Here is a 26,539-nt window from a genome sequence, read left to right on the forward strand (position 1 = left end):
CCCGCGGCTCGCCCCCCTTCTCCTCCTCTGCGTCCCATCTAAATTCGACTTGAAAAGTCGAATTAAGATGGGATTGAATAGGGGTTGTCAGATCCATTCCGACAAATACATGTCGGAATGGATCCGAATTGAATATACCCCCAGGAATGCCACAGGGCAGACCGGTCACAGGCTTTCAGTCCAGCATGATAGGTTATCATGCTGGGCAGATATTTTCAAACTGGTTATCATTTAAAGAAAAATAAAAGTTTAGTGATAAGTGCTCGCTTTTCTTATAAGTGAAATCTATAGCCACATTCTGCTTGGATGATATAAGTAAGTTAGGTATAAGTAAGGGGTCCACAATACACCTCAACAGGATTCTGCCTGGGATTAGTAGATAAGTGCATTAGGAATCCTGTTTAAATAGGATAGAAGATGAAGGGTATAAAGGCATTATGCAGGATAGCCCTTCCTATTGGGTCTTTTCTGGCCATGGTGTACAATATTCACTCATCTTTTTATAATTATCCTAAATAAAAAAAACAAAAACACTTTTCAGTCTTAACATTTAAATTATATGTACATTAAAACTAGTAATGATGGTGCTGCTACAATAATATAAGCTCCATCACAAGTAAGTTTTAGAAAAAATATAAAAAATGTATGTAATCTTGGAATAATTGAATTATAGGTATAGTAAAACAAAGTGTCTGAACTGCAACTTTAGTAATAAAGCACTAGAACCAATTTAGCTGTTCCTGGAGTGAGCTGACAATGTCTAAGCCACTTCTAATATGGTTAGTGAGACCATTCCCTTCCCCAGATAAGTCTTGGAGAAGTCCACGTCCGCTACATATGTACTGCTTCATACTTATCTTACTATATGTTACCACTTTTTAAAAAAACTTTTTGCGATAATATACTAACATTAGTACTGTCTCTGCCAGGTACACTTCTTCAACAGTTTCTTTCATAAACAACTCATGACCAAAGGTTATAATGGGGTGAAAAGATGGACTAAAAAGGCAAGTTTTTAATATTTTCTTTTTTATCTTCAAATTTACAAATGTGTGTGCAGAAAATAGTGTAGCTGTTTTATAGATTACAGTTATTTCTCTATCGTCCTAGTGGATGCTGGGGTTCCTGAAAGGACCATGGGGAATAGCGGCTCCGCAGGAGACAGGGCACAAAAGTAAAGCTTTCCGATCAGGTGGTGTGCACTGGCTCCTCCCCCTATGACCCTCCTCCAAGCCAGTTAGATTTTTGTGCCCGGCCGAGAAGGGTGCAATCTAGGTGGCTCTCCTAAAGAGCTGCTTAGAAAAGTTTAGCTTAGGTTTTTTATTTTACAGTGAGTCCTGCTGGCAACAGGATCACTGCAACGAGGGACTTAGGGGAGAAGAAGTGAACTCACCTGCGTGCAGGATGGATTGGCTTCTTGGCTACTGGACATCAGCTCCAGAGGGACGATCACAGGTACAGCCTGGATGGTCACCGGAGCCTTGCCGCCGGCCCCCTTGCAGATGCTGAAATAAGAAGAGGTCCAGAATCGGCGGCAGAAGACTCCTCAGTCTTCTAAAGGTAGCGCACAGCACTGCAGCTGTGCGCCATTTTCCTCTCAGCACACTTCACACGGCAGTCACTGAGGGTGCAGGGCGCTGGGAGGGGGGCGCCCTGGGAGGCAAATGAAAACCTATTTTGGCTAAAAATACCTCACATATAGCCTCCGGAGGCTATATGGAGATATTTAACCCCTGCCAGAATCCGTTAAGAGCGGGAGACGAGGCCGCCGAAAAAGGGGCGGGGCCTATCTCCTCAGCACACAGCGCCATTTTCCCTCACAGAAAGGCTGGAGGGAAGGCTCCCAGGCTCTCCCCTGCACTGCACTACAGAAACAGGGTTAAAACAGAGAGGGGGGACACTAATTTGGCGTTAGAAATATATAAAAAAGATGCTATAAGGGAAAACACTTATATAAGGTTGTCCCTATATAATTATAGCGTTTTTGGTGTGTGCTGGCAAACTCTCCCTCTGTCTCTCCAAAGGGCTAGTGGGTCCTGTCCTCTATCAGAGCATTCCCTGTGTGTGTGCTGTGTGTCGGTACGTGTGTGTCGACATGTAGGAGGACGATGTTGGTGAGGAGGCGGAGCAATTGCCTGTAATGGTGATGTCACTCTCTAGGGAGTCGACACCGGAATGGATGGCTTATTTAGGGAATTACGTGATAATGTCAACACGCTGCAAGGTCGGTTGACGACATGAGACGGCCGACAAACAATTAGTACCGGTCCAGACGTCTCAAAAACACCGTCAGGGGTTTTAAAACGCCCGTTTACTTTAGTCGGTCGACACAGACACAGACAGGGACACTGAATCCAGTGTCGACGGTGAATAAACAAACGTATTCCTTATTAGGGCCACACGTTAAAGGCAATGAAGGAGGTGTTACATATTTCTGATACTACAAGTACCACAAAAGAGGGTATTATGTGGGATGTGAAAAAACTACCATAGTTTTTCCTGAATCAGATAAATTAAATAGAGTGTGTGATGATGCGTGGGTTCCCCCCGATAGAAAATTATGGGCGGTATACCCTTTCCCGCCAGAAGTTAGGGCGCGTTGGGAAACACCCCTTAGGGTGGATAAGGCGCTCACACGCTTATCAAAACAAGTGGCGGTACCGTCTATAGATAGGGCCGTCCTCAAGGACCAGCTGACAGGAGGCTGGAAAATATCATAAAAAGTATATACACACATACTGGTGTTATACTGCGACCAGCGATCGCCTCAGCCTGGATGTGCAGAGCTGGGGTGGCTTGGTCGGATTCCCTGACTAAAAATATTGATACCCTTGACAGGGACAGTATTTTATTGACTATAGAGCATTTAAAGGATGCATTTCTATATATGCGAGATGCACAGAGGGATATTTGCACTCTGGCATCAAGAGTAAATGCGATGTCCATAACTGCCAGAAGATGTTATGGACACGACAGTGGTCAGGTGATGCAGATTCCAAACGGCACAAAGGTGTATTGCCGTATAAAGGAAGAGGAGTTATTTGGGGTCGGTCCATCGGACCTGGTGGCCACGGCAACTGCTGGATAATCCACCGTTTTTACCCTAAGTCACATCTCTGCAGAAAAAGACACCGTCTTTTCAGCCTCAGTCCTTTCGTCCCTATAAGATCATATCTGCCCAGGGATAGAGGAAAGGGAAGAAGACTGCAGCAGGCAGCCCATTCCCAGGAACAGAAGCGTTCCACCGCTTCTGACAAGTTCTCAGCATGGCGCTGAGACCGTACAGGACCCCTGGATCCTACAAGTAGTATCCCAGGGGTACAGATTGGAATGTCGAGACGTTTCCCCTTCGCAGGCTCCTGAAGTCTGCTTTACCAAGGTCTCCCTCTGACAAGGAGGCAGTATGGAAAAAAATTCACAAGCTGTATTCCCAGCAGGTGATAATTAAATTACCCCTCCTACTACAAGAAAAGGGGTATTATTCCACACTATATTGTGGTCCTGAAGCCAGAAGGCTAGGTGAGACTTATTCTAAATCTAAAAAATTTTTGAACACTTACAAAGGTTCAAATCAAGATGGAGTCACTCAGAGCAGTGATAACGAACAGGAAGAAGGGGACTATATAGTGTCCCGGGACATCAGGGATGCTTACCTCTATGTCCCAAATTTGCCCTTCTCACTAAGGGTACCTCAGGTTCGTGGTGCAGAACTGTCACTATCAGTTTCAGACGCTGCCGTTTGGATTGTCCACGGCACCCCGGGTCTTTACTAAGGTAATGGCCGAAATGATGATTCTTCTTCGAAGAAAAGGCGTCTTAATTATCCCTTACTTGGACGATCTCCTGATAAGGGCATAGTCCAGGGAACAGTTGGAGGTAGGAGTAGCACTATCTCGGATACTGCTACAACAGCACGGGTGGATTCTAAATATTCCAAAATCGCAGCTGATCCCGACGACACGTCTGCTGTGCCTAGGGATGATTCTGGACACAGTCCAGAAAAAGGTGTTTCTCCCGAAAGAGAAAGCCAGGGAGTTATCCGAGCTAGTCAGGAACCTCCTAAAAACAGTGCATCATTGCACAAGGGTCCTGGTAGAAAATGGTGGCTTCCTACGAAGCAATTCCATTCGGCAGATTTCACGCAAGAACTTTTCAGTGGGATCTGCTGGACAAATGGTCCGGATCGCATCTTCAGATGCATCAGCGGATAACCCTATATCCAAGGACAAGGGTGTCTCTCCTGTGGTGGTTATAGAGTGCTCATCTTCTAGAGGGCCGCAGATTCGGCATTCAGGATTGGATGCTGGTGACCACGGAGCCCAGCCCGAGAGGCTGGGGAGCAGTCACACAAGGAAAAAATTTCCAGGGAGTGTGATCAAGTCTGGAGACTTTTCTCCACATAAATATACTGGAGCTAAGGGTAAATTTATAATGCTCTAAGCTTAGCAAGACCTCTGCTTCAAGGTCAGCCGGTATTGATCCAGTGGGAAAAACATCACGGCAGTCGCCCACGTAAACAGACAGGGCGACACAAGAAGCAGGAGGGCAATGGCAAAAACTGCAAGGACTTTTTCGCTGGGCGGAAAATCATGTGATAGCACTGTCAGCAGTGTTTCATCCCGGGAATGGAAACTGGGAAGCAGACTCCCTCAGCAGGCACGACCTCCACCCGGGAGAGTGGAAACTTCATCGGGAAGTTTTTTCCACATGATTGTAAACCGTTGGGAAATACCAAAGGTGGACATGATGGCGTCCCGTCTGAACAAAAAACGGGACAGGTATTGCGCCAGGTCAAGAGACCCTCAGGCAATAGCTGTGGACGTTCTGGTAACACCGTGGGTGTACCAGTCGGTGTATGTGTTCCCTCCTCTGCTTCTCATACCTAAGGTGCTGAGAATTATAAGACGTAGAGGAGTAAGAACTATACTCATGGCTCCGGATTGGCCAAGAAGGACTTGGTACCCGGAACTTCAAGAGATGTTTACAGAGGTCTTATGGCCTCTGCCGCTAAGAAGGGACTTGCTTCAGCAAGTACCATGTCTGTTCCAAGACTTACCGCAGCTGCGTTTGTTGGCATGGCGGTGGAACGCCGGATCCTGAGGGAAAAAAAGGCATTCCGGAAGAGGTCATTCCTACCCTGGTCAAAGCCAGAAAGGAGGTGACCGCACAACATTATCACCACATGTGGCGAAAATATGTTGCGTGGTGTGAGGCCAGGAAGGCCCCACAAAGAAATTTCAACTCGGTCGATTCCTGCATTTCCTGCAAACAGGAGTGTCTATGGGCCTCAAATTGGGGTCCATTAAGGTTCAAATTTCGGCCCTGTCAATTTTCTTCCAGAAAGAATTGGCTTCAGTTCCTGAAGTCCAGAACTTTGTCAAGGGAGTATTGCATATACAACCCTCTTTTGTGCCTCCAGTGGCACTGTGGGATCTCAACGTAGTTCTGGGATTCTTCAAATCACATTGGTTTAAAACCAGTCAAATCTGTGGATTTGAAGCATCTCACATGAAAAGTGACCATGTTCTTGGCCCTGGCCTGGACCAGGCGAGTGTCAAATTGGTGGTTTTTTTCTCAAAAAAGCCCATATTTGTTTGTCCATTCGGACAGGGCAGAGCTGCGGACTCGTCCCCAGTTCTCTCCCTAAGGTGGTGTCAGTGTTTCACCTGAACCAGCTTATTGTGGTGCCTTGCACCTACTAGGGACTTGGAGGACTCCAAGTTGCTAGATGTTGTCAGGGCCCTGAAAATATAGGTTCCAGGACGGCTGGAGTCAGGAAAACTGACTTGCTGTTATCCTGTATGCACCCAACAAACTGGGTGCTCTTGCTTTTAAGCAGACTATTGCTAGTTGGATGTGTACTACAATTCAGCTTGCACATTCTGTGGCAGGCCTGCCACAGCCAAAATATGTAAATGCCCATTCCACAAGGAAGGTGGGCTCATCTTGGGCAGCTGCCCGAGGGGTCTCGGCTTTACAACTTTGCCGAGCGGTTATTTAGTCAGGGGCAAACACGTTTGTAAAATCCTACAAATTTGATACCCTGGCTAAGGAGGACCTGGAGTTCTCTCATTCGGTGCTGCAGAGTCATCCGCACTCTCCCGCCCGTTTGGGAGCTTTGGTATAATCCCCATGGTCCTTTCAGGAACCCCAGCATCCACTAGGACGATAGAGAAAATAAGAATTTACTTACCGATAATTCTATTTCTCGGAGTCCGTAGTGGATGCTGGGCGCCCATCCCAAGTGCGGATTATCTGCAATACTTGTACATAGTTACAAAAATCGGGTTATTATTGTTGTGAGCCATCTTTTCAGAGGCTCCGCTGTTATCATACTGTTAACTGGGTTTAGATCACAAGTTGTACGGTGTGATTGGTGTGGCTGGTATGAGTCTTACCCGGGATTCAAAATTCCTCCCTTATTGTGTACGCTCGTCCGGGCACAGTACCTAACTGGCTTGGAGGAGGGTCATAGGGGGAGGAGCCAGTGCACACCACCTGATCGGAAAGCTTTACTTTTGTGCCCTGTCTCCTGCGGAGCCGCTATTCCCCATGGTCCTTTCAGGAACCCCAGCATCCACTACGGACTCCGAGAAATAGAATTATCGGTAAGTAAATTCTTATTTTTACATTGTAGTAAATGATTTCTCTCGTTCTAGAAATGCATAAGGAAAGCCTTTTTTATTTAAATGAAACCTCACTCAGTGGCCCCTTTGCTAGGTATACCTAGGTGCAAGGTGTCTGAGTTGTTTTTGGTATGGATTCAGCAAGATACTGAAAACATTCCTTTAGGATTCTGGTCCATGCTGGCATTAGGTAGTTGCAGCAGAGTTGCTGGCTGCACATTCATGCAGAGAATCTCCTATTCTACCACATCTCAAAGGTGCATTTGTACATGTCTGTTGAGATGATGTGGTTTATGAAACGTTATACTAATGAAAGTAGCCATTATAAAATGGGTAGACTGGGGCAATAAAAGGATGCAGTCAACAATATATTCCCAAGGTCAACAAAAACAGGAATAGTAAATTCAAACCAATGTGGCTTAATAAGAAGGTAAATGAACAAATGGATAAAAAGAGGCGTGCTTTCAAAGCATTTAATTCTGACGGGAGGTCGGAATCATTCCAGTTCTACAAGGAATGTAACAAAAAATGCAAAAAAGAAATCAGAGCAGATAAAATAGAAAACGAAAAACAAACTTTTTGGGGTTTGTTTTACTCTCCCTTGAGATTTAAGTATATAAATGCTAAAAGGTTAAAAAAAAAATATTGGGCCATTAAAGGGCGAGTCGGATGTCTTGATTAATGATCATAGGGAAAAAGCAGATTTATTGAATAAGTTCTTTTAATCAGTATTCACTAGAGAGGACAGGGTGACGAGAGTAGAGCACAAAATAAACTATAATAACGACCCGTTGCTAAGTAATTGGATAAACGAGGAAGTAGTCTGGGAGAAACTAAGTAAAATTAAGATAAATAAATCTCCTGGGTCGGATGAACTTCACCCCAGGGTTCTTATGGAACTTAACGCAGAGATATCTAGACCCCTATATTTGATCTTCAGCGAGTCAATTGCATCAGGAATGATACAGAAGAACTGGCAGAGGTAGTCCCAATATTTAAAAAGGGTAGTAAAACTCATCCCGGCAACTATAGACTGGTAAGTTTGACATCTATAGTGGGGAAAATATTGGAAGGTATATTAAGGGATAGCATACTAGAGCACTTGGATACCTCCAAGGTTATTACTAAGAATCAGCATGGTTTTGTGAAGGACAGGTCATGTTAAACTAACTTAATAATAAGCTTCTACGAGAAAGAGCGATAATATTGATCAGGGTAAAGCAGTGGATGTGGTCTTTTTGGACTTCGCTAAGGCCTTTGACAAGGTCCCACATAAGAGACTAATTTTCAAACTAAAGAGCTTGGGGTAGGAAACACTATTTGGAGACAAGGGATGAGAGCGTAATCTTGCCACTGTATAAATCTTTGGTGCGGCCACACCTAGAATATTGTATACGGTTCTGGGCACCTCACTATAAAAAAATATATTGGTACTCGAAAGGGTTCAGAGACGAGCCACCGAACTAGTTAAGGGGTTAGAGGCACTGAATTATGAGGAAAGACTCAAAAGGTTAGATTTGTTTACACTGGAAAAGAGGTGATTGAGATGGGACATTATTAATATTTCTAAATACATAAAGGGACAATACAAGGATTTATTAAATGATTTATCAAAAAAATGCAACATAGGACACGAGGACCCCCCCTGAAGTTAGAGGGGGGGGGGGGGGGGGAATTCATACACAATGGAGAAAAGGGTTCTTCACAGTAAGCAGTAAGGATTTGGAATTCCCTGCCAGAGAAGGTAGTAATGGTGGATTCAATCAATAAGTTTAAAAATAGGATTTTGGTTACCTACCGGTAAATCCTTTTCCCGTAGTCTGTAGAGGATGTTGGGGTCCATATTAGTACCATGGGGTATAGACGGGTCCACCAGAAGCCATTGGCACTTTAAGAGTTTGAGAGTGTGGGCTGGCTCCTCCCTCTATGCCCCTCCTACCAGTCTAGAAACTGTGCCGGAGGAGACAACATACTTCAAGAGAAGGATTATACACAGATAGTGGTGAGATTCATACCAGCTCACACAACAGACACATCCGGCTAACATGCCGGAACAATTCAGCAATGGCTGAAAAAGAAAATAACGCAGAACTTACCTAGGAACCAGGCAGTACTGAACTATGAAACCAAAGTAGGATAACGCAGCGCTGGGCAGGCGCCCAGCATCCTCTACGTACTACGAGAAAAGGATTTACCGGTAGGTAACCAAAATCCTATTTCTCTAACGTCCTAGTGGATGCTGGGGACTCCGAAAGGACCATGGGGAATAGCGGCTCCGCAGGAGACTGGGCACAAAGTAAAAGCTTTAGGACTAGCTGGTGTGCACTGGCTCCTCCCCCTATGACCCTCCTCCAAGCCTCAGTTAAGATTTTGTGCCCGAACGAGAAGGGTGCAATCTAGGTGGCTCTCCTGAGCTGCTTAGAGTAAAAGTTTAAATAGGTTTTTTATTTTCAGTGAGACCTGCTGGCAACAGGCTCACTGCATCGAGGGACTAAGGGGAGAAGAAGCGAACTCACCTGCGTGCAGAGTGGATTGGGCTTCTTAGGCTACTGGACATTAGCTCCAGAGGGACGATCACAGGCCCAGCCATGGATGGGTCCCGGAGCCGCGCCGCCGGCCCCCTTACAGATGCTGAAGCAAGAAGAGGTCCATAAATCGGCGGCAGAAGACTTTCCTGTCTTCATAAGGTAGCGCACAGCACTGCAGCTGTGCGCCATTGCTCTCAGCACACTTCACACTTCGGTCACTGAGGGTGCAGGGCGCTGGGGGGGGGCGCCCTGGGAAGCAATGAATTTACCTTATTTGGCAAAAAATACATCACATATAGCTCCTGGGCTATATGGATGTATTTAACCCCTGCCAGTTTTCCAGAAAAAAGCGGGAGAAGAGCCCGCCGTGAAGGGGGCGGGGCCTATCTCCTCAGCACACAGCGCCATTTTTCCCACACAGCCCCGCTGGTAGGAAGGCTCCCAGAATCTCCCCTGCATCCTGCAACTACAGAAACAGGGTAAAAAAGAGAGGGGGGCACTTATTTGGCAAAATAACAGATATAAGCAGCTATAAGGGATAGACACTTATTGTAAGGTTGTCCCTATACATATATAGCGCTCTGGTGTGTGCTGGCAAACTCTCCCTCTGTCTCCCCCCCAAGGGGCTAAGTGGGTCCTGTCCTCTATCAGAGCATTCCCTGTGTGTGTGCTGGGTGTCGGTACGTGTGTGTCGACATGTATGAGGAGGAAAATGATGTGGAGGCGGAGCAATTGCCTATAATGGTGATGTCACCCCCTAGGGAGTCGACACCTGAATGGATGGCCGTAATTAAGGAATTACGTGACAGTGTCGGCACGTTACAGAAAACTGTTGACGACATGAGACAGCCGGCAGCTCAGTTAGTGCCTGTCCAGGCGTCTCAAACACCGTCAGGGGCTATTAAACGCCCGTTACCTCAGTGGGTCGACACGGACCCAGACACAGACACTGACTCCAGTGTCGACGGTGAAGAAACAAACGTATTTTCCAGTAGGGCCACACGTAACATGATCACGGCAATGAAGGAGGTTTTGCACATCTCTGATACTGCAAGTACCACAAAAAGGGGTATTATGTGGGGTGTGAAAAAACTACCCGTAGTTTTTCCTGAATCAGATGAATTGAATGAAGTGTGTGATGAAGCGTGGGTTACCCCCGACAAAAAAAAAAAAAACACCCCCTAGGGTGGATAAGGCGCTCACACGCTTATCAAAACAAGTGGCGTTACCGTCTCCAGAAACGGCCGCCCTTAAGGAGCCAGCAGATAGGAGGCTGGAAAATATCCTTAAAAGTATATACACTCATACTGGTGTTATACTGCGACCAGCAATCGCCTCAGCCTGGATGTGCAGTGCTGGGGTGGCTTGGTCGGATTCCCTGACTGAAAATATTGATACCCTGGACAGGGACAATATATTATTGACTATAGAGCATTTAAAGGATGCATTCCTATATATGCGAGATGCACAGAGAGACATTTGCACTCTGGCATCAAGAGTAAGTGCAGTGGTCAGGGGATGCGGATTCCAAACGGCATATGGAAGTATTGCCGTATAAAGGGGAGGAGTTATTTGGGGGCGGTCTATCGGACCTGGTGGCCACGGCAACGGCTGGGAATTCCACCTTTTTACCCCAAGTCACCTCGCAGCAGAAAAAGATACCGTCTTTTCAGGCTCAGTCCTTTCGTCCCCATAAGGGCAAGCGGGCAAAAGGCCACTCATATCTGCCCCGGGGCAGAGGAAGGGGAAAAAGACTGCAACAGACAGCTTCTTCCCACGAACAGAAGCACTCCCCCCGCTTCTGCCAAGTCCTCAGCATGACGCTGGGGCCTTACAAGCGGACTCAGGCACGGTGGGGGCCCGTCTCAAGAATTTCAGCGCGCAGTGGGCTCACTCGCAAGTGGACCCCTGGATCCTGCAGGTAGTATCTCAGGGGTACAAATTGGAATTCGAGACGTCTCCCCCTCGCCGGTTCCTGAAGTCTGCTTTACCAACGTCTACCCCCGACAGGGAGGCGGTATTGGAAGCCATTCACAAGCTGTATTCCCAGCAAGTGATAATCAAGGTACCCCTCCTACAACAGGGAAAGGGGTATTACTCCACGCTGTTTGTGGTACCGAAGCCGGACGGCTCGGTGAGACCCATTTTAAATCTGAAAGCCTTGAACACTTACATAAAAAGGTTCAAGTTCAAGATGGAGTCACTCAGAGCAGTGATAGCGAACCTGGAAGAAGGGGACTACATGGTGTCTCTGGACATCAAGGATGCTTACCTCCATGTCCCAATTTGCCCTTCTCACCAAGGGTACCTCAGGTTTGTGGTACAGAACTGTCACTATCGGTTTCAGACGCTGCCGTTTGGATTGTCCACGGCACCCCGGGTCTTTACCAAGGTAATGGCCGAAATGATGATTCTTCTTCGAAGAAAAGGCGTCTTAATTATCCCTTACTTGGACGATCTCCTGATAAGGGCACGGTCCAGAGAACAGTTAGAGGTCGGAGTAGCACTATCTCAAATAGTACTACGACAGCACGGATGGATTCTAAATATTCCAAAATCGCAGCTGATTCCGACGACATGTCTGCTGTTCCTAGGGATGATTCTGGACACAGTACAGAAAAAGGTGTTTCTCCCGGAAGAGAAAGCCAGGGAGTTATCCGACCTAGTCAGGAAACTCCTAAGACCAGGCCAGGTATCAGTGCACAAGGGTCCTGGGAAAGATGGTGGCTTCTTACGAAGCGATTCCATTCGGCAGATTCCACGCAAGAACTTTTCAGTTGGATCTGCTAGACAAATGGTCCGGATCGCATCTTCAAATGCATCAGCGGATAACCCTGTCTCCAAGGACAAGGGTGTCTCTCCTGTGGTGGTTACAGAGTGCTCATCTCCTAGAGGGCCGCAGATTCGGCATTCAGGATTGGGTCCTGGTGACCACGGATGCCAGCCTGAGAGGCTGGGGAGCAGTCACACAGGGAAAAAATTTCCAGAGCTTGTGGTCAAGCATGGAAACGTCACTTCACATAAATATCCTGGAACTAAGGGCCATTTACAATGCCCTAAGTCAGGCAAGGCCTCTGCTTCAGGGTCAGCCAGTATTGATCCAGTCGGACAACATCACGGCAGTCGCCCACGTAAACAGACAAGGCGGCACAAGAAGCAGGAGGGCAATGACGGAAGTGGCAAGGATTCTTCGCTGGGCGGAAAATCATGTGATAGCACTGTCAGCAGTGTTCATTCCGGGAGTGGACAACTGGGAAGCAGACTTCCTCAGCAGACACGATCTTCACCCGGGGGAGTGGGGACTTCACCCAGAAGTCTTCCACATGATTGTAAACCGTTGGGAAAAACCAAAGGTGGACATGATGGCGTCTCGCCTCAACAAAAAACTGGACAGATATTGCTCCAGGTCAAGGGACCCTCAGGCAATAGCTGTGGACGCTCTGGTAACACCGTGGGTGTACCGGTCAGTGTATGTGTTCCCTCCTCTTCCTCTCATACCAAAAGTACTGAGAATCATAAGAAGGAGAGGAGTAAAGACTATACTCGTGGCTCCGGATTGGCCAAGAAGGACTTGGTACCCGGAAATTCAAGAGATGCTCACGGAAGACCCGTGGCCTCTACCTCTAAGACAGGACCTGCTCCAGCAGGGACCATGTCTGTTCCAAGACTTACCGCGGCTGCGTTTGACGGCATGGCGGTTGAACGCCGGATCCTGAAGGAAAAAGGCATTCCGGATGAAGTCATCCCTACCCTGATCAAAGCCAGGAAAGATGTAACCGTACAACATTATCACCGTATTTGGCGTAAATATGTTGCGTGGTGCGAGGCCAGGAAGGCCCCTACGGAGGAATTTCAACTGGGTCGATTCCTGCATTTCCTGCAAACAGGACTGTCTATGGGCCTCAAATTAGGGTCCATTAAGGTTCAAATTTCGGCCCTGTCGATATTCTTCCAAAAAGAACTAGCTTCTGTTCCTGAAGTTCAGACGTTTGTCAAGGGAGTACTGCATATACAGCCTCCTTTTGTGCCTCCAGTGGCACCTTGGGATCTCAATGTAGTGTTGGGATTCCTAAAATCACATTGGTTTGAACCACTCACCACTGTGGACTTGAAATATCTCACATGGAAAGTGGTAATGCTGTTAGCCCTGGCTTCAGCCAGGCGTGTATCAGAATTGGCGGCTTTATCCTATAAAAGCCCTTACCTAATTTTTCATACGGACAGGGCAGAATTGAGGACTCGTCCTCAATTTCTCCCTAAGGTGGTTTCAGCATTTCACTTAAACCAACCTATTGTGGTGCCTGCGGCTACTAGGGACTTGGAGGATTCCAAGTTGCTGGACGTAGTCAGGGCCCTGAAAATATATGTTTCCAGGACGGCTGGAGTCAGAAAATCTGACTCGCTGTTTATCCTGTATGCACCCAACAAGCTGGGTGCTCCTGCTTCTAAGCAGACGATTGCTCGTTGGATTTGTAGTACAATTCAGCTTGCACATTCTGTGGCAGGCCTGCCACAGCCAAAATCTGTAAAAGCCCATTCCACACGGAAAGTGGGCTCATCTTGGGCGGCTGCCCGAGGGGTCTCGGCTTTACAACTTTGCCGAGCAGCTACTTGGTCAGGGGCAAACACGTTTGCTAAATTCTACAAATTTGATACCCTGGCTGAGGAGGACCTGGAGTTCTCTCATTCGGTGCTGCAGAGTCATCCGCACTCTCCCGCCCGTTTGGGAGCTTTGGTATAATCCCCATGGTCCTTTCGGAGTCCCCAGCATCCACTAGGACGTTAGAGAAAATAAGAATTTACTTACCGATAATTCTATTTCTCATAGTCCGTAGTGGATGCTGGGCGCCCATCCCAAGTGCGGATTGTCTGCATTACTTGTACATAGTTATTGTTACAAAAATCGTGTTATTGTTGTTGTGAGCCATCTTTTCAGAGGCTCCTTCTGTTATCATGCTGTTAACTGGGTTCAGATCACAAGTTGTGCGGTGTGATTGGTGTGGCTGGTATGAGTCTTACCCGGGATTCAAAATCCTTCCTTATTGTGTACGCTCGTCCGGGCACAGTATCCTAACTGAGGCTTGGAGGAGGGTCATAGGGAGAGGAGCCAGTGCACACCAGCTAGTCCTAAAGCTTTTACTTTGTGCCCAGTCTCCTGCGGAGCCGCTATTCCCCATGGTCCTTTCGGAGTCCCCAGCATCCACTACGGACTATGAGAAATAGAATTATCGGTAAGTAAATTCTTATTTTTCTCTAACGTCCTAAGTGGATGCTGGGGACTCCGTAAGGACCATGGGGAACAGCGGCTCCGCAGGAGACTGGGCACAAAAGTAAAGCTTTAGAACTACCTGGTGTGCACTGGCTCCTCCCCCTATGACCCTCCTCCAAGCCTCAGTTAGATTTTTGTGCCCGAACGAGAAGGGTGCACACTAGGTGGCTCTCCTGAGCTGCTTAGTGAAAAGTTTAGTTTTAGGTTTTTTATTTTCAGTGAGACCTGCTGGCAACAGGCTCACTGCATCGAGGGACTAAGGGGAGAAGAAGCGAACTCACCTGCGTGCAGAGTGGATTGGGCTTCTTAGGCTACTGGACATTAGCTCCAGAGGGACGATCACAGGCCCAGCCATGGATGGGTCCCAGAGCCGCGCCGCCGGCCCCCTTACAGAGACAGAAGAGGTCCGGAAAATCGGCGGCAGAAGACGTCCTGTCTTCAACAAGGTAGCGCACAGCACTGCAGCTGTGCGCCATTGCTCTCAGCACACTTCACACTCCGGTCACTGAGGGTGCAGGGCGCTGGGGGGGGGGGGGGGGCGCCCTGAGACGCAATAAAAACACCTTGAATGGTAAAAAATGCATCACATATAGCTTCTGGGCTATATGGATGAATTTAACCCCTGCCAGAATACATAGAAAAACGGGAGATAAGGCCGCCGATAAGGGGGCGGAGCCTATCTCCTCCGCACACTGGCGCCATTTTCCCTCACAGCTCCGTTGGAGGGAAGCTCCCTGGCTCTCCCCTGCAGTCACTACACTACAGAAAGGGTTAAAAAAGAGAGGGGGGCACTAATTACGCGCAGTATTAAATAAAACAGCAGCTATAAGGGGAAAAACACTTATATAAGGTTATCCCTGTATATATATAGCGCTCTGGTGTGTGCTGGCAAACTCTCCCTCTGTCTCCCCAAAGGGCTAGTGGGGTCCTGTCCTCTATCAGAGCATTCCCTGTGTGTGTGCTGTATGTCGGTACGTTTGTGTCGACATGTATGAGGAGAAAAATGATGTGGAGACGGAGCAGATTGCCTGTAATAGTGATGTCACCCCCTAGGGGGTCGACACCTAAGTGGATGAACTGTTGGAAGGAATTACGTGACAGTGTCAGCTCTGTATAAAAGACAGTGGTTGACATGAGACAGCCGGCTACTCAGCTTGTGCCTGTCCAGACGTCTCATAGGCCGTCAGGGGCTCTAAAGCGCACGTTACCTCAGATGGCAGATATAGATGCCGACACGGATACTGACTCCAGTGTCGACGGTGAAGAGACAAATGTGACTTCCAGTAGGGCCACACGTTACATGATTGAGGCAATGAAAAATGTTTTACACATTTCTGATAATACGAGTACCACCAAAAAGGGGTATTATGTTCAGTGAGGAAAAACTACCTGTAGTTTTCCTGAATCTGAGAAATTAAATGAGGTGTGTGATGATGCGTGGGTTTCCCCCGATAACAACTGATAATTTCTAAAATGTTATTGGCATTATATCCTTTCCCGCCAGAGGTTAGGGTGCGTTGGGAAACACCCCCTAGGGTGGATAAAGCGCTCACACGCTTGTAAGAACAAGGGCTCTACCCTCTCCTGAGATGGCCGCCCTTAAGGATCCTGCTGATAGAAAGCAGGAGGGTATCCTAAAATGTATTTACACACATACTGGTGTTATACTGCGACCAGCAATCGCCTCAGCCTGGATGTGCAGTGCTGGGTTGGCGTGGTCGGATTCCCTGACTGAAAATATTGATACCCTGGATAGGGACAGTATATTATTGCCTATAGAGCATTTAAAAGATGCATTTCTATATATGCGTGATGCACAGCGGAATATTTGCCGACTGGCATCAAGTCTAAGTGCGTTGTCCATTTCTGCCAGTAGAGGGTTATGGACACGACAGTGGTCAGGTGATGCGGATTCCAAACGGCATTTGGAAGTATTGCCTTATTAAGGGGAGGAGTTATTTGGGGTCGGTCTTTCAGACCTGGTGGCCACGGCAACAGCTGGGAAATCCACGTTTGTACCCCAGGTCGCCTCTCAACATAATAAGACTCCGTATTATCAGGCGCAGTCTTTTCGTGGGCAAGCGGGCAAAAGGTTCCTCATTTCTGCCCCGTGACAGAGGGAGAGAAAAAAGGCTGCAGAAATCAGCCAGTTCCCAGGAACAGAAACCCTCTCCCGCCTCTGCCAAGCCCTCAGTATGACGCTGGGGCTTTACAAGCAGAATCAGGCACGGTGGGGGCCCGTCTCAATGAATTTCAGCGCGCAGTGGGCTCACTCGCAAGTAGACCCCTGGATCCTTCAGGTGATATCTCAGGGGTACAAATTGGAATTCGAGACGTCTCCCCCTCGCCGTTTCCTAAAGTCGGCTTTACCGATGTCTCCTTCTGACAGGGAGGCAGTTTTGGAAGCCATTCACAAGCTGTATTCCCAGCAGGTGATAATCAAGGTACCCCTCCTGCAACAGGGAACGGGGTATTATTCCACACTGTTGTGGTACCGAAACATTCTAAATCTAAAATCTTGAACACTTACATACGGAGGTTCAAAGTCAAGATTGAGTCACTCAGAGCAGTGATTGCGAACCTGGAAGAAGGGGACTACATGATGTCTCGGGACATCAAGGATGCTTACATTCATGTCCCAATTTACCCTTCTCACAAAGGGTACCTCAGGTTTATGGTACGGAACTGTCACTATCAGTTTCAGACGCTGCTGTAGGGATGGTCTACGGCACCCCGGGTATTTACCAAGGTAATGGCCGAAATGATGATACTCCTTCGAAGGAAGGGAGTTTTAGTTATCCCTTACTTGGACGATTCCCTGATAAGGGTAAGATCCAGGGAACAGTTGGAGGTCGGTGTAGCACTATCTCAGGTAGTGTTGCGGTAGCACGATTGGATTCTCAATATTCCAAAATCGCAGCTGATTCCGACGATCCGTTTCTGTTCCTAGGGATGATCCTGGACACAGTCCAGAAAAAGGTGTTTCTCCCGGAGGAGAAAGCCAGGGAGTTATCCGAACTAGTCGGGAACCTCCTATAACCGAGCCAAGTCTCAGTACATCAATGAAATGGTTCTGGGAAAAATGGTGGCTTCCTACGAAGCAATCCCATTCGGCAGATTCCACGCAAGAACTTTCCAGTGGGACCTGCTGGACAAATGGTCCGGGTCGCATCTTCAGATGCATCAGCGGATAACCCTGTCACCAAGCATAAGGGTGTATCTCCTGTGGTGGTTGCAGAGTGCTCATCTTCTAGAGGGCCGCACATTCAGGACTGGGTCCTGGTGACCACGGATGCCAGCCTGCGAGGCTGGGGAGCAGTCACACAGGGAAGGAATTCCAGAGCTTATGGTCAAGCCTGGAGACATCACTTCACATAAATATCCTGAAGCTAAGGGCCATTTACAATGCTTTAAGCTCAGCAAGACCTCTGCTTCAAGGTCACTCGGAGTTGATCCATTCGGACAACATCACGGCAGTCACCCATGTAAACAGACAGGGTGACACAAGAAGCAGGAGGGCAATGGCAGAAGCTGCAAGGATTCTTCGCTGGGCGGAAAATCATGTGATAGCACTGTCAGCAGTATTCATTCCGGGAGTGGACAACTGGGAAGCAGACTTCCTCAGCAGACACGACCTCCACCCGGGAGAGTGGGGACTTCACCCAGAAGTCTTCCACATGTTTATAAAACTCGACAAGTATTGCGCCAGGTCAAGGGACCCTCAGGCAATAGCTGTAGACGTTCTGGTAACACAGTGGGTGTACCAGTCAGTGTATGTGTTCCCTCCTCTGCCTCTCATACCCAAGGTACTGAGAATTATAAGATGGAGAGGAGTAAGCACTATATTCGTGGCTCCGGATTGGCCAAGAAGGACTTGGTAACCGGAACTTCAAGAGATGCTCACGGAGGATCCGTGGCCTCTACCTCTAAGAAGGGACCTGCTCCAGCAAGGACCCTGTCTGTTCCAAGACTTACCGCGGCTGCGTTTGACGGCATGGCGGTTGAACGCCGGATCCTGAAGGAAAAAGGCATTCCGGATGAAGTCATTCCTATCCTGATCAAAGCCAGGAAAGATATAACCGCAAAACATTATCACCGCATTTGGCGAAAATATGTTGCGTGGTGCGAGGCCAGTAAGGCCCCGACGGAGGAATTTTCAACTAGGTCGATTCCTACATTTCCTGCAAACAGGAGTGTCTATGGGCCTGAAATGGGGGTCCATTAAGGTTCAAATTTGGGCCCTGTCAATTTTCTTCCAAAAAGAACTAGCTTCAGTCCCTGAAGTTCAGACGTTTGTGAAAGGGGTACTGTATATACAGCCTCCTTTTGTGCCCCAGTGGCACCTTGGGATCTAAATGTAGTTTTTGGGTTCCAAAAGTCACATTGGTTTGAACCACTTAAAAATATGTGGAGTTAAAATATCTCACATGGAAAGTGGTCATGCTGTTGGCCCTGGCCTGGGCCAGGTGCGTGTCAGAATTGGCGGCTTTATCCTGTAAAAGCCCTCATCTGATTTTCCATTCGGACAGGGCGGAATTGAGGACTTGTCCTCAGTTTCTCCCTAAGGTGGTTTTCAGCGTTTCACCTGAATCAACCTATTGTGGTGCCTGCGGCTACTAGGGACTTGGAGGACTCCAAGTTGCTAGACGTTGTCAGAGCCCTGGAAATATAGGTTTCCAGGACGGCTGGAGTCAGAAATCTGACTCGCTGTTTATCATGTATGCACCCAACAAGCTGGGTGCTCCTGCTTCTAAGCAGACTATTGCTCGTTGGATTTGTGGTACAATTCAGCTTGCACATTCTGTGGCAGGCCTGCCACAGCCAAAATCTGTAAAAGCCCATTCCACAAGGAAGGTGGGCTCATCTTGGGCGGCTGCCCGAAGGGTCTCGGCTTTACAACTTTGCCGAGCAGCTACTTGGTCAGGAGCAAATACGTTTGTAAAATTCTACAAATTTGATACCCTGGCTGAGGAGGACCTGGAGTTCTCTCATTTGGTGCTGCAGAGTCATCCGCACTCTCCCGCCCGTTTGGGAGCTTTGGTATAATCCCCATGGTCCTTACGGAGTCCCCAGCATCCACTTAGGACGTTAGAGAAAATAAGAATTTACTTACCGATAATTCTATTTCTTGTAGTCCGTAGTGGATGCTGGGCGCCCATCCCAAGTGCGGATTGTCTGCAATACTGGTACATACTTATTGTTACCAAAAAAAAAAATCGGGTTATTGCTGTAGTGAGCCATCTTTTCTAGAGGCTCCTCTGTTATCATGCTGTTAACTGGGTTTAGATCACAAGTTATATGGTGTGATTGGTGTGGCTGGTATGAGTCTTACCCGGGATTCAAAATCCTTCCTTATTGTGTACGCTCGTCCGGGCACAGTATCCTAACTGAGGCTTGGAGGAGGGTCATAGGGGGAGGAGCCAGTGCACACCAGGTAGTTCTAAAGCTTTACTTTTGTGCCCAGTCTCCTGCGGAGCCGCTGTTCCCCATGGTCCTTACGGAGTCCCCAGCATCCACTACGGACTACGAGAAATAGAATTATCGGTAAGTAAATTCTTATTTTCTCTTACGTCCTAGAGGATGCTGGGGTCCATATTAGTACCATGGGGATGTACCAAAGCTCCCAGTACGCGAGGGAGAGCGCGGAGGCTCTTGCAACACTGCTTGACCAAACTTGAGGTCATCAGAGGCCAAAGTATCGAACTTGGCAAACGTGTTCGACCCAGACCAAGTAGCTGCTCGGCAGAGTTGTACAGCCGAGACACCCACGGGCAGCCGCCCAGGAAGAGCCCACTTTACGAGTAGAGTGGGCCTTTACAGATTTAGGACACGGCAATCCTGCCGTGGAATAAGCATGCTGGATAGTGAATCTGATCCAGCATGAAATCGACTGCTTAGAAGCAGGACACCCAATTTTCTCTGGATCATAGAGGACAAACAGAGTCGCTTTTTCTATGACGAGCTGTCCTCTTCACATAAATCTTCAAAGTCCTCACCACATCCAAGGCCTTTGCAGCAATTGAGGAGTCAGTAGCCACTGGCACCACAATAGGTTGGTTGATATGGAAAGCCGATACAACCTTAGGCAGGAACTGTGGACGAGTCCTAAGTTCCGCCCTGTCTTCATGGAAAATCAGATAGGGGCTTTTACAAGATAAAGCCCCCAATTCCGACACGCGTCGTGCAGAAGCCAAGGCCAACAAAGTGACCGCCTTCCACGTAAGAAACTTGAGATCAGCCTCCTGTAGAGGCTCAAACCAAGCAGATTGCAGGAACTGCAACACTACATCAAGTTCCCAGGGTGCCGTTGGTGCCACAAAGGGAGGCTGGATATGCAGAAACCCTTTCAAAAAGGTCTGAACCTCAGGGAGGACAGCCAATTGTTTTGGAAGACGATGGACAAAGCAGAGATCTGAACCTTGATGGAGCCCAATCTCAGTCCCATATCCACCCCTGCTTGAAGGAAAAAGGAGAAACCGTCCAAGTTGAAACTCCACCGCAGGAAACTTCTTGGCCTCACACCAAGAAACATATTTTTTCCAAATGTGATGGTAATGTTTAGACGTTACCCCCTTCCTAGCCTGTTACAGGGTAGGAATGACCTCACTCGGGATACCCTTCCGAGCTAAGATCTGGCGTTCAACCGCCATGCCGTCAAGTGTAGCCGTGGTAAGTCTTGCTAAGCGAACGGACCCTGCAGTAGCAGATCCTCCCAAAGAGGTAATGGCCTTGGATCTTCCAGCAGAAGATCCACGTACCAAGCCGTCATTGGCCAGTCCGGAGCAATGAGGATTGCCAGAACCTTTGTTCTTCTTACTAGTTGTATAACCTTTGGTATCGGAGGAAGTGGAGGGAACACATACACTGACTAGAACACCCACGGTGTTACAAGAGCGTCCACCGCCACTGCCTGTGTATCTCTCGACCTGGAACTGTACCTCTGTAGCTTCTTGTTGAGGCGGAAGGCCATCATGTCTATGTGAGGAACCCCCCACCAACCGGTTACCTCCTTGAACACCTCCAGATGGAGGCCCCACTCTCCTGGATGGAGATTGTTTCTTCTGAGGAAGTCTGCTTCCCAGTTGTCTACACCCGGAATGAAGATTGCCGACATCGCCACCGCATGCCTTTCTGCCCAGAGGAGGACTTTTGACACCTCTGACATGGCAGCCCTGCTCTTCGTTCCGCCTTGTCGGTTTATGTAGGCCACTGTGGTCACGTTGTCCGACTGCACCTGAACAAGCCCGATCCTGTAGAAGGCGTGCTGCTTGCAGAAGGTCATTGTACACGGCCCTGAGCTCCAGGATGGTGGGAGAAGGGATTCTTGATCCGACCATCTTCCCTGAATGGTTTCCCCCAGAGCGACTGCTCCCCAACCTCTTAGACTTGCATCTGTGGTTAAAAGGATCCAGTCTTGAATTCCAAATCTTCGGCCTTCCAGAAGGTGCGGAAGTTGTAGCCACCAGAGGAGTGAAATCCTGGCTTTTGGAGACAGGCGAATCCTCTTGTGTAGGTGAGAGCCCGACCACTGGTCCAAGAGGTCCAGCTGAAAAGGTCGAGCATGAAACCTGCCGTACTGCAGAGCCTCGTAGGCGGCAACCATCTTCCCCAGAAGGCGTATGCATTGATGAACCGATACCCGGGTAGGCTTTAAGACATCCCAGACCATTGTTTGAATCACCAACGCTTTCTCCACCGGGAGAAATACCCTCTGCACTTCCGTGTCGAGGATCATTCCCAGGAAAGACAGCCTCCTTGTCGGCTCCAGATGAGACTTCGGAAGGTTCAGGACCCAGCCGTGCTTCCTGAGCAGCTGTGTGGTGAGCGCGATGGATCGCAACAACCTCTCTCTGGACGACGCCTTGATCAGGAGATCGTCCAGATATGGAATTATGTTCACCCCCTGTTTGCGTAGGAGAACCATCATCTCCGCCATCACCTTGGTGAAGATCCTTGGTGCTGTTGAGAGGCCACACGGCAGCGCCTGGAACTGATAGTGATCGTCCAACAGTGCAAATCTGAGATATGCCTGATGCGGTGACCAAATGGGAATGTGGAGATAAGCATCCTTGATGTCTAGAGACACCAGGAACTCCCCCTCCGTCAGTCCTGAGATAACAGCTCTCAGAGATTAAATCTGGAATTTGGACTTCCTGAGATAAGGGTTCAAAGACTTTAAGTTTTAGAATAGGCCGTACCGAACCATCCGCTTTTGGTACCACAAAAAGGTTCGAATAATAACCCTTGTTCCACTGCTGAGGTGGAACTGGAACAATGACCTCTGACACCACCAGTTTTCTGATGGCCTCCAGAAGAATTGTTCGGTCTGCCAGCAGAGCTGGCAAGCCTGACTTGAAGAAACGGTAGGTGGGGGATTTTGAAACTCCAGTCTGTACCCCCTGGATACTATATATCCAGTACCCAGGGGTCCAGGCCAGACGACACCCAGACGTGGCTGAACTGCCGGAGTCTTGCCCCCACCTGACCCTCCTCCAGGCCTAGCTGTCCACCGCCATGCGGAGGACTTAGGGGTCTCAGAAGCGGGCTTCTGGGTTTTGGAACCTGCGGGAGCAGGTTTCTTTCCTATGGCACGACCACCTCTGAAGAAGGTGTTCGAAGGCTTGTTCTTTCTAGGCCTTGCGGGCCGAAAGGATTGTGACGTGGCTGGTGTAAAAGGCTTCTTCATAGCCGGTGCAGCTGAGGGGAGAAATTGAGACTTACCCGCGGTAGCCGTGGCAATCCACACATCCAGTGCCTCCCCAAAGAGAGCCTGACCAGTATAGGGTAGGCCCTCCACGCTCTTCCTGGATTCCGCAGACCATTGGCGCAGCCAGAGATCCCTGCGAGCCGAGATGGACATGGAGGAGATCCCCGCAGCCATGGAACCCAGGTCCTTCATGGAATCCACCAGGAACCCGGCAGAATCCTGAATATGGCGTAAAAATACATTGTCACCTTTATCCAGCGAAGTCGACTCCTCCTGCAGAGCGATTGACCACCTGGCAATTGCTTTTGCAATCCAAGCACAGGCTATAGTAGGCCGTAATATAGCCCCGGAAGCAGTGTAAATGAATTTTAGCGTAGCATCCACCTTGCAATCCGCCAGGTCCTTCAACGCGGTAGATTCCAGGACTGGTAAAACCACCTGTTTTGACAGCCTGGAGACAGGGGCGTCAACTATCGGCGGAGACTCCCACTTCTTTCTATCTTCCTCTGGGAAGGGAAGAGCAACCAAGACCCTCTTAGGGATCTGAAATTTCTTTTCCGGAGTTTTCCAGGCTTTTTCAAAGACAGCGTTTAATTCTTTGGATGCTGGGAAGGTGAGGGGGGGTTTCTTATTATCTGTGAAGAAAAAAAAAAAAAAAGGCCTCCTCCACCTGTTCAGGAGCTGTGTCAGAAATATGTAAAATATCCCTCACAGCTTCAATCCACTGCACCCCCCTAGCAAGTGATGCTGTCCCCCTCGACATATCCCCGTCACCGTCTGCAGTGTCAAAGTCGGTGTCCGTGTCATCCTGCATAAGCATTGCAAGTACACGTTTTTGAGAATCTACCGCAGGGGACCCCAAGGACGCAGTATCAGGATTGTAGGATCTGAGTGGCATGCTCAGTCATAGCAACCCTGTCAGAAATCTGAGAAATAGTCCCCCTCAGAGAGACCAACCATTCTGGCTCTGAAGCTGGGATCTGCGCTATAACAGTGCAATCCTGATTACATGGTATGGAGTCTTCCTAGGAAGACAAATCGTCTGCAGCATATGAAACAGTGTCCCTAGACATGTTGTCACACACACCAAACACCCCACAAACACACAGGGTATTCACTAGACAATTTCCCCCTAAGAATGGCAGAGAGATTGGAGCCAACCCACATACAGCGCTATTATAGGTATAGGGAGACCCTAACCCGCGCTGACTGTGTCCCTTAATAGGTGACACAGCCTATAATACAGCTTCCCTCCCCCATCCCCCCCTTCTACAACCCCCTGGTACCGTACAGATAGCTGGTGGAGTTGCACTGGAGGGACCTGGACATCCACTTGTAGTGATTGCAGGCAGGAAAAATGGTGCTGAACGCTGCTGGGTCCGCTCTGAGGAGAAGCTCTGCCCCTTCAATGGCGCGGTCTTCCTGCTCTTGAAGATTATACTGGCCTGAGGAAATTTGTGCTGGCTGAGATTCGCGGAACCCGACAGGCTGGAAATGGTCAGTGTAAGGTACTTTGCTGGCTCAGGGCGCCCCTCACAGCGCTGCACCACAGTACCGCTGAGCCGTCCGGGAGCGCTGTTAATACCGCGCTCCCACCCTTAAGCCGCCCTCTTCACACTGACCCCCAGCTTGTAAGGGGGGACAGTGTCTTACTCGCCACACTTTAGCTCTGTGAGCTACCGGGGTGAGCGTTCCCTTGTGGCGGGGCGCAATCTGTCCCCTCTGGAGCTCAATGTCCAGTCAGCGGAGGCAGTGGCTCAAGACCCAGCAGGGCGGACACTGCTCCCCCCTCAGTCCCTCGATGCAGGGAGGCTGTTGCCAGCAGCCTCCCTGTAAAAAAACAAACTCTAAAATAAACTTTCTCTAACGTCCTAGTGGATGCTGGGAACTCCGTAAGGACCATGGGGAATAGCGGGCTCCGAAGGAGGCTGGGCACTCTAGAAAGATTTAGGACTACCTGGTGTGCACTGGCTCCTCCCACTATGACCCTCCTCCAAGCCTCAGTTAGATTTCGTGCCCGGCCGAGGTTGGGTGCACACTAGGGGCTCTCCTGAGCCCTTAGAAAGAAAGTATAGTTTTAGGTTTTTTATTTTCAGTGAGACCTGCTGACAACAGGCTCACTGCAGCGAGGGACTAATGGGAGAAGAAGCGAACTCGCCTGCTTGCAGCCGGATTGGGCTTCTTAGGCTACTGGACACCATTAGCTCCAGAGGGATCGACCGCAGGCCCAGTCCTTGGTGTTCGGTCCCGGAGCCACGCCGCCGTCCCCCTTACAGAGCCAGAAGCAAGAAGAGGTCCGGAAAAACGGCGGCAGAAGACATCAGTCTTCACCAAGGTAGCACACAGCACTGCAGCTGTGCGCCATTGCTCCTCATGCACACTTCACACTCCGGTCACTGAGGGTGCAGGGCGCTTGGGGGGGGGGGGGGCGCCCTGAGCTGCAATAAAAACACCTTGGCTGGCAAAAATACCACAATATATAGCCCTAGAGGCTATATATGTGGTAAATACCCCTGCCAGAATCCAGAAAAAAGCGGGAGAATAGGCCGCGGAAAAGGGGCGGAGCTATCTCCCTCAGACACACTGGCGCCATTTCTCCTTCACAGATCCGCTGGAAGGAAGCTCCCTGGCTCTCCCCTGCAGTCTACACTTCAGAACAGGGTAAAAACAGAGAGGGGGGGCACTAAATTTGGGCGCAATACATATATAATATAAAAAGCAGCTATAGGGGACATAACTCAGTTAGTCCCTGCATTATATAGCGCTCTGGTGTGTGCTGGCATACTCTCACTCTGTCCCCCCAAAGGGCTTTTGTGGGTCCTGTCCTCATTCGGAGCATTCCTTGTGTGTGTGCGGTGTGTCGGTACGGCTGTGTCGACATGTTTGATGAGGATAATGATGTGGAGGCGGAGCAGATGCCTTTAGAAGGGATGTCACCCCCTGCGGGGCAGACACCTGAGTGGATGGGCTTATGGAAAGTAATGAGTGCACGTATAGACTCCCTATATAAGAAAATCGACGACATGCCAAATGTGGGACAGCCGACTTCTCAGCTCGTGCCTGCCCAGGCGTCGCATGGGTCGTCAGGGGCTCTAAAACGCCCGCTACCTCAAGCAGACCCAGATGTCGACACTGATACTGACACCAGTGTCGACGACGATGAGTCAAACCTGATGCCCACTAAGGCCATTCACTGTATGATTGAGGCAATGAAAGAGGTGTTAAACATTTCTGATATAACTACTGGTACCACTAAAAAGGGTATTATGTTTGGAGAGAAAAAACTACCCGTAGTTTTTCCCCCATCAGATGAATTAAATGAAGTGTGTGAAGAAGCGTGGGCTTTCCCTGATAAAAAATTGGTAATTCCTAAGAAGGTACTAATGGCGTTCCCTTTCCCGCCAGAGGA

The 26,539-nt window shown here is 48.9% G+C and overlaps 1 protein-coding gene across 2 annotated transcripts in view; it reads left to right on the forward strand.

Moving 5' to 3' along the window:
* SENP5 (SUMO specific peptidase 5) overlaps nucleotides 1–26,539 on the forward strand; it is an 80,862-nt gene that overhangs the window by 46,057 nt on the left and 8,266 nt on the right. For both annotated transcript variants that reach the window (XM_063916362.1, XM_063916361.1), the window contains exon 6: nucleotides 930–1,007. In XM_063916362.1, the coding sequence (XP_063772432.1) occupies nucleotides 930–1,007 (78 nt within the window). The remainder of the gene's footprint in view (nucleotides 1–929; nucleotides 1,008–26,539) is intronic.

The sequence above is a fragment of the Pseudophryne corroboree genome, chromosome 4 (genome assembly GCF_028390025.1).
Source record: "Pseudophryne corroboree isolate aPseCor3 chromosome 4, aPseCor3.hap2, whole genome shotgun sequence".
Lineage (NCBI taxonomy): Eukaryota > Metazoa > Chordata > Amphibia > Anura > Myobatrachidae > Pseudophryne > Pseudophryne corroboree.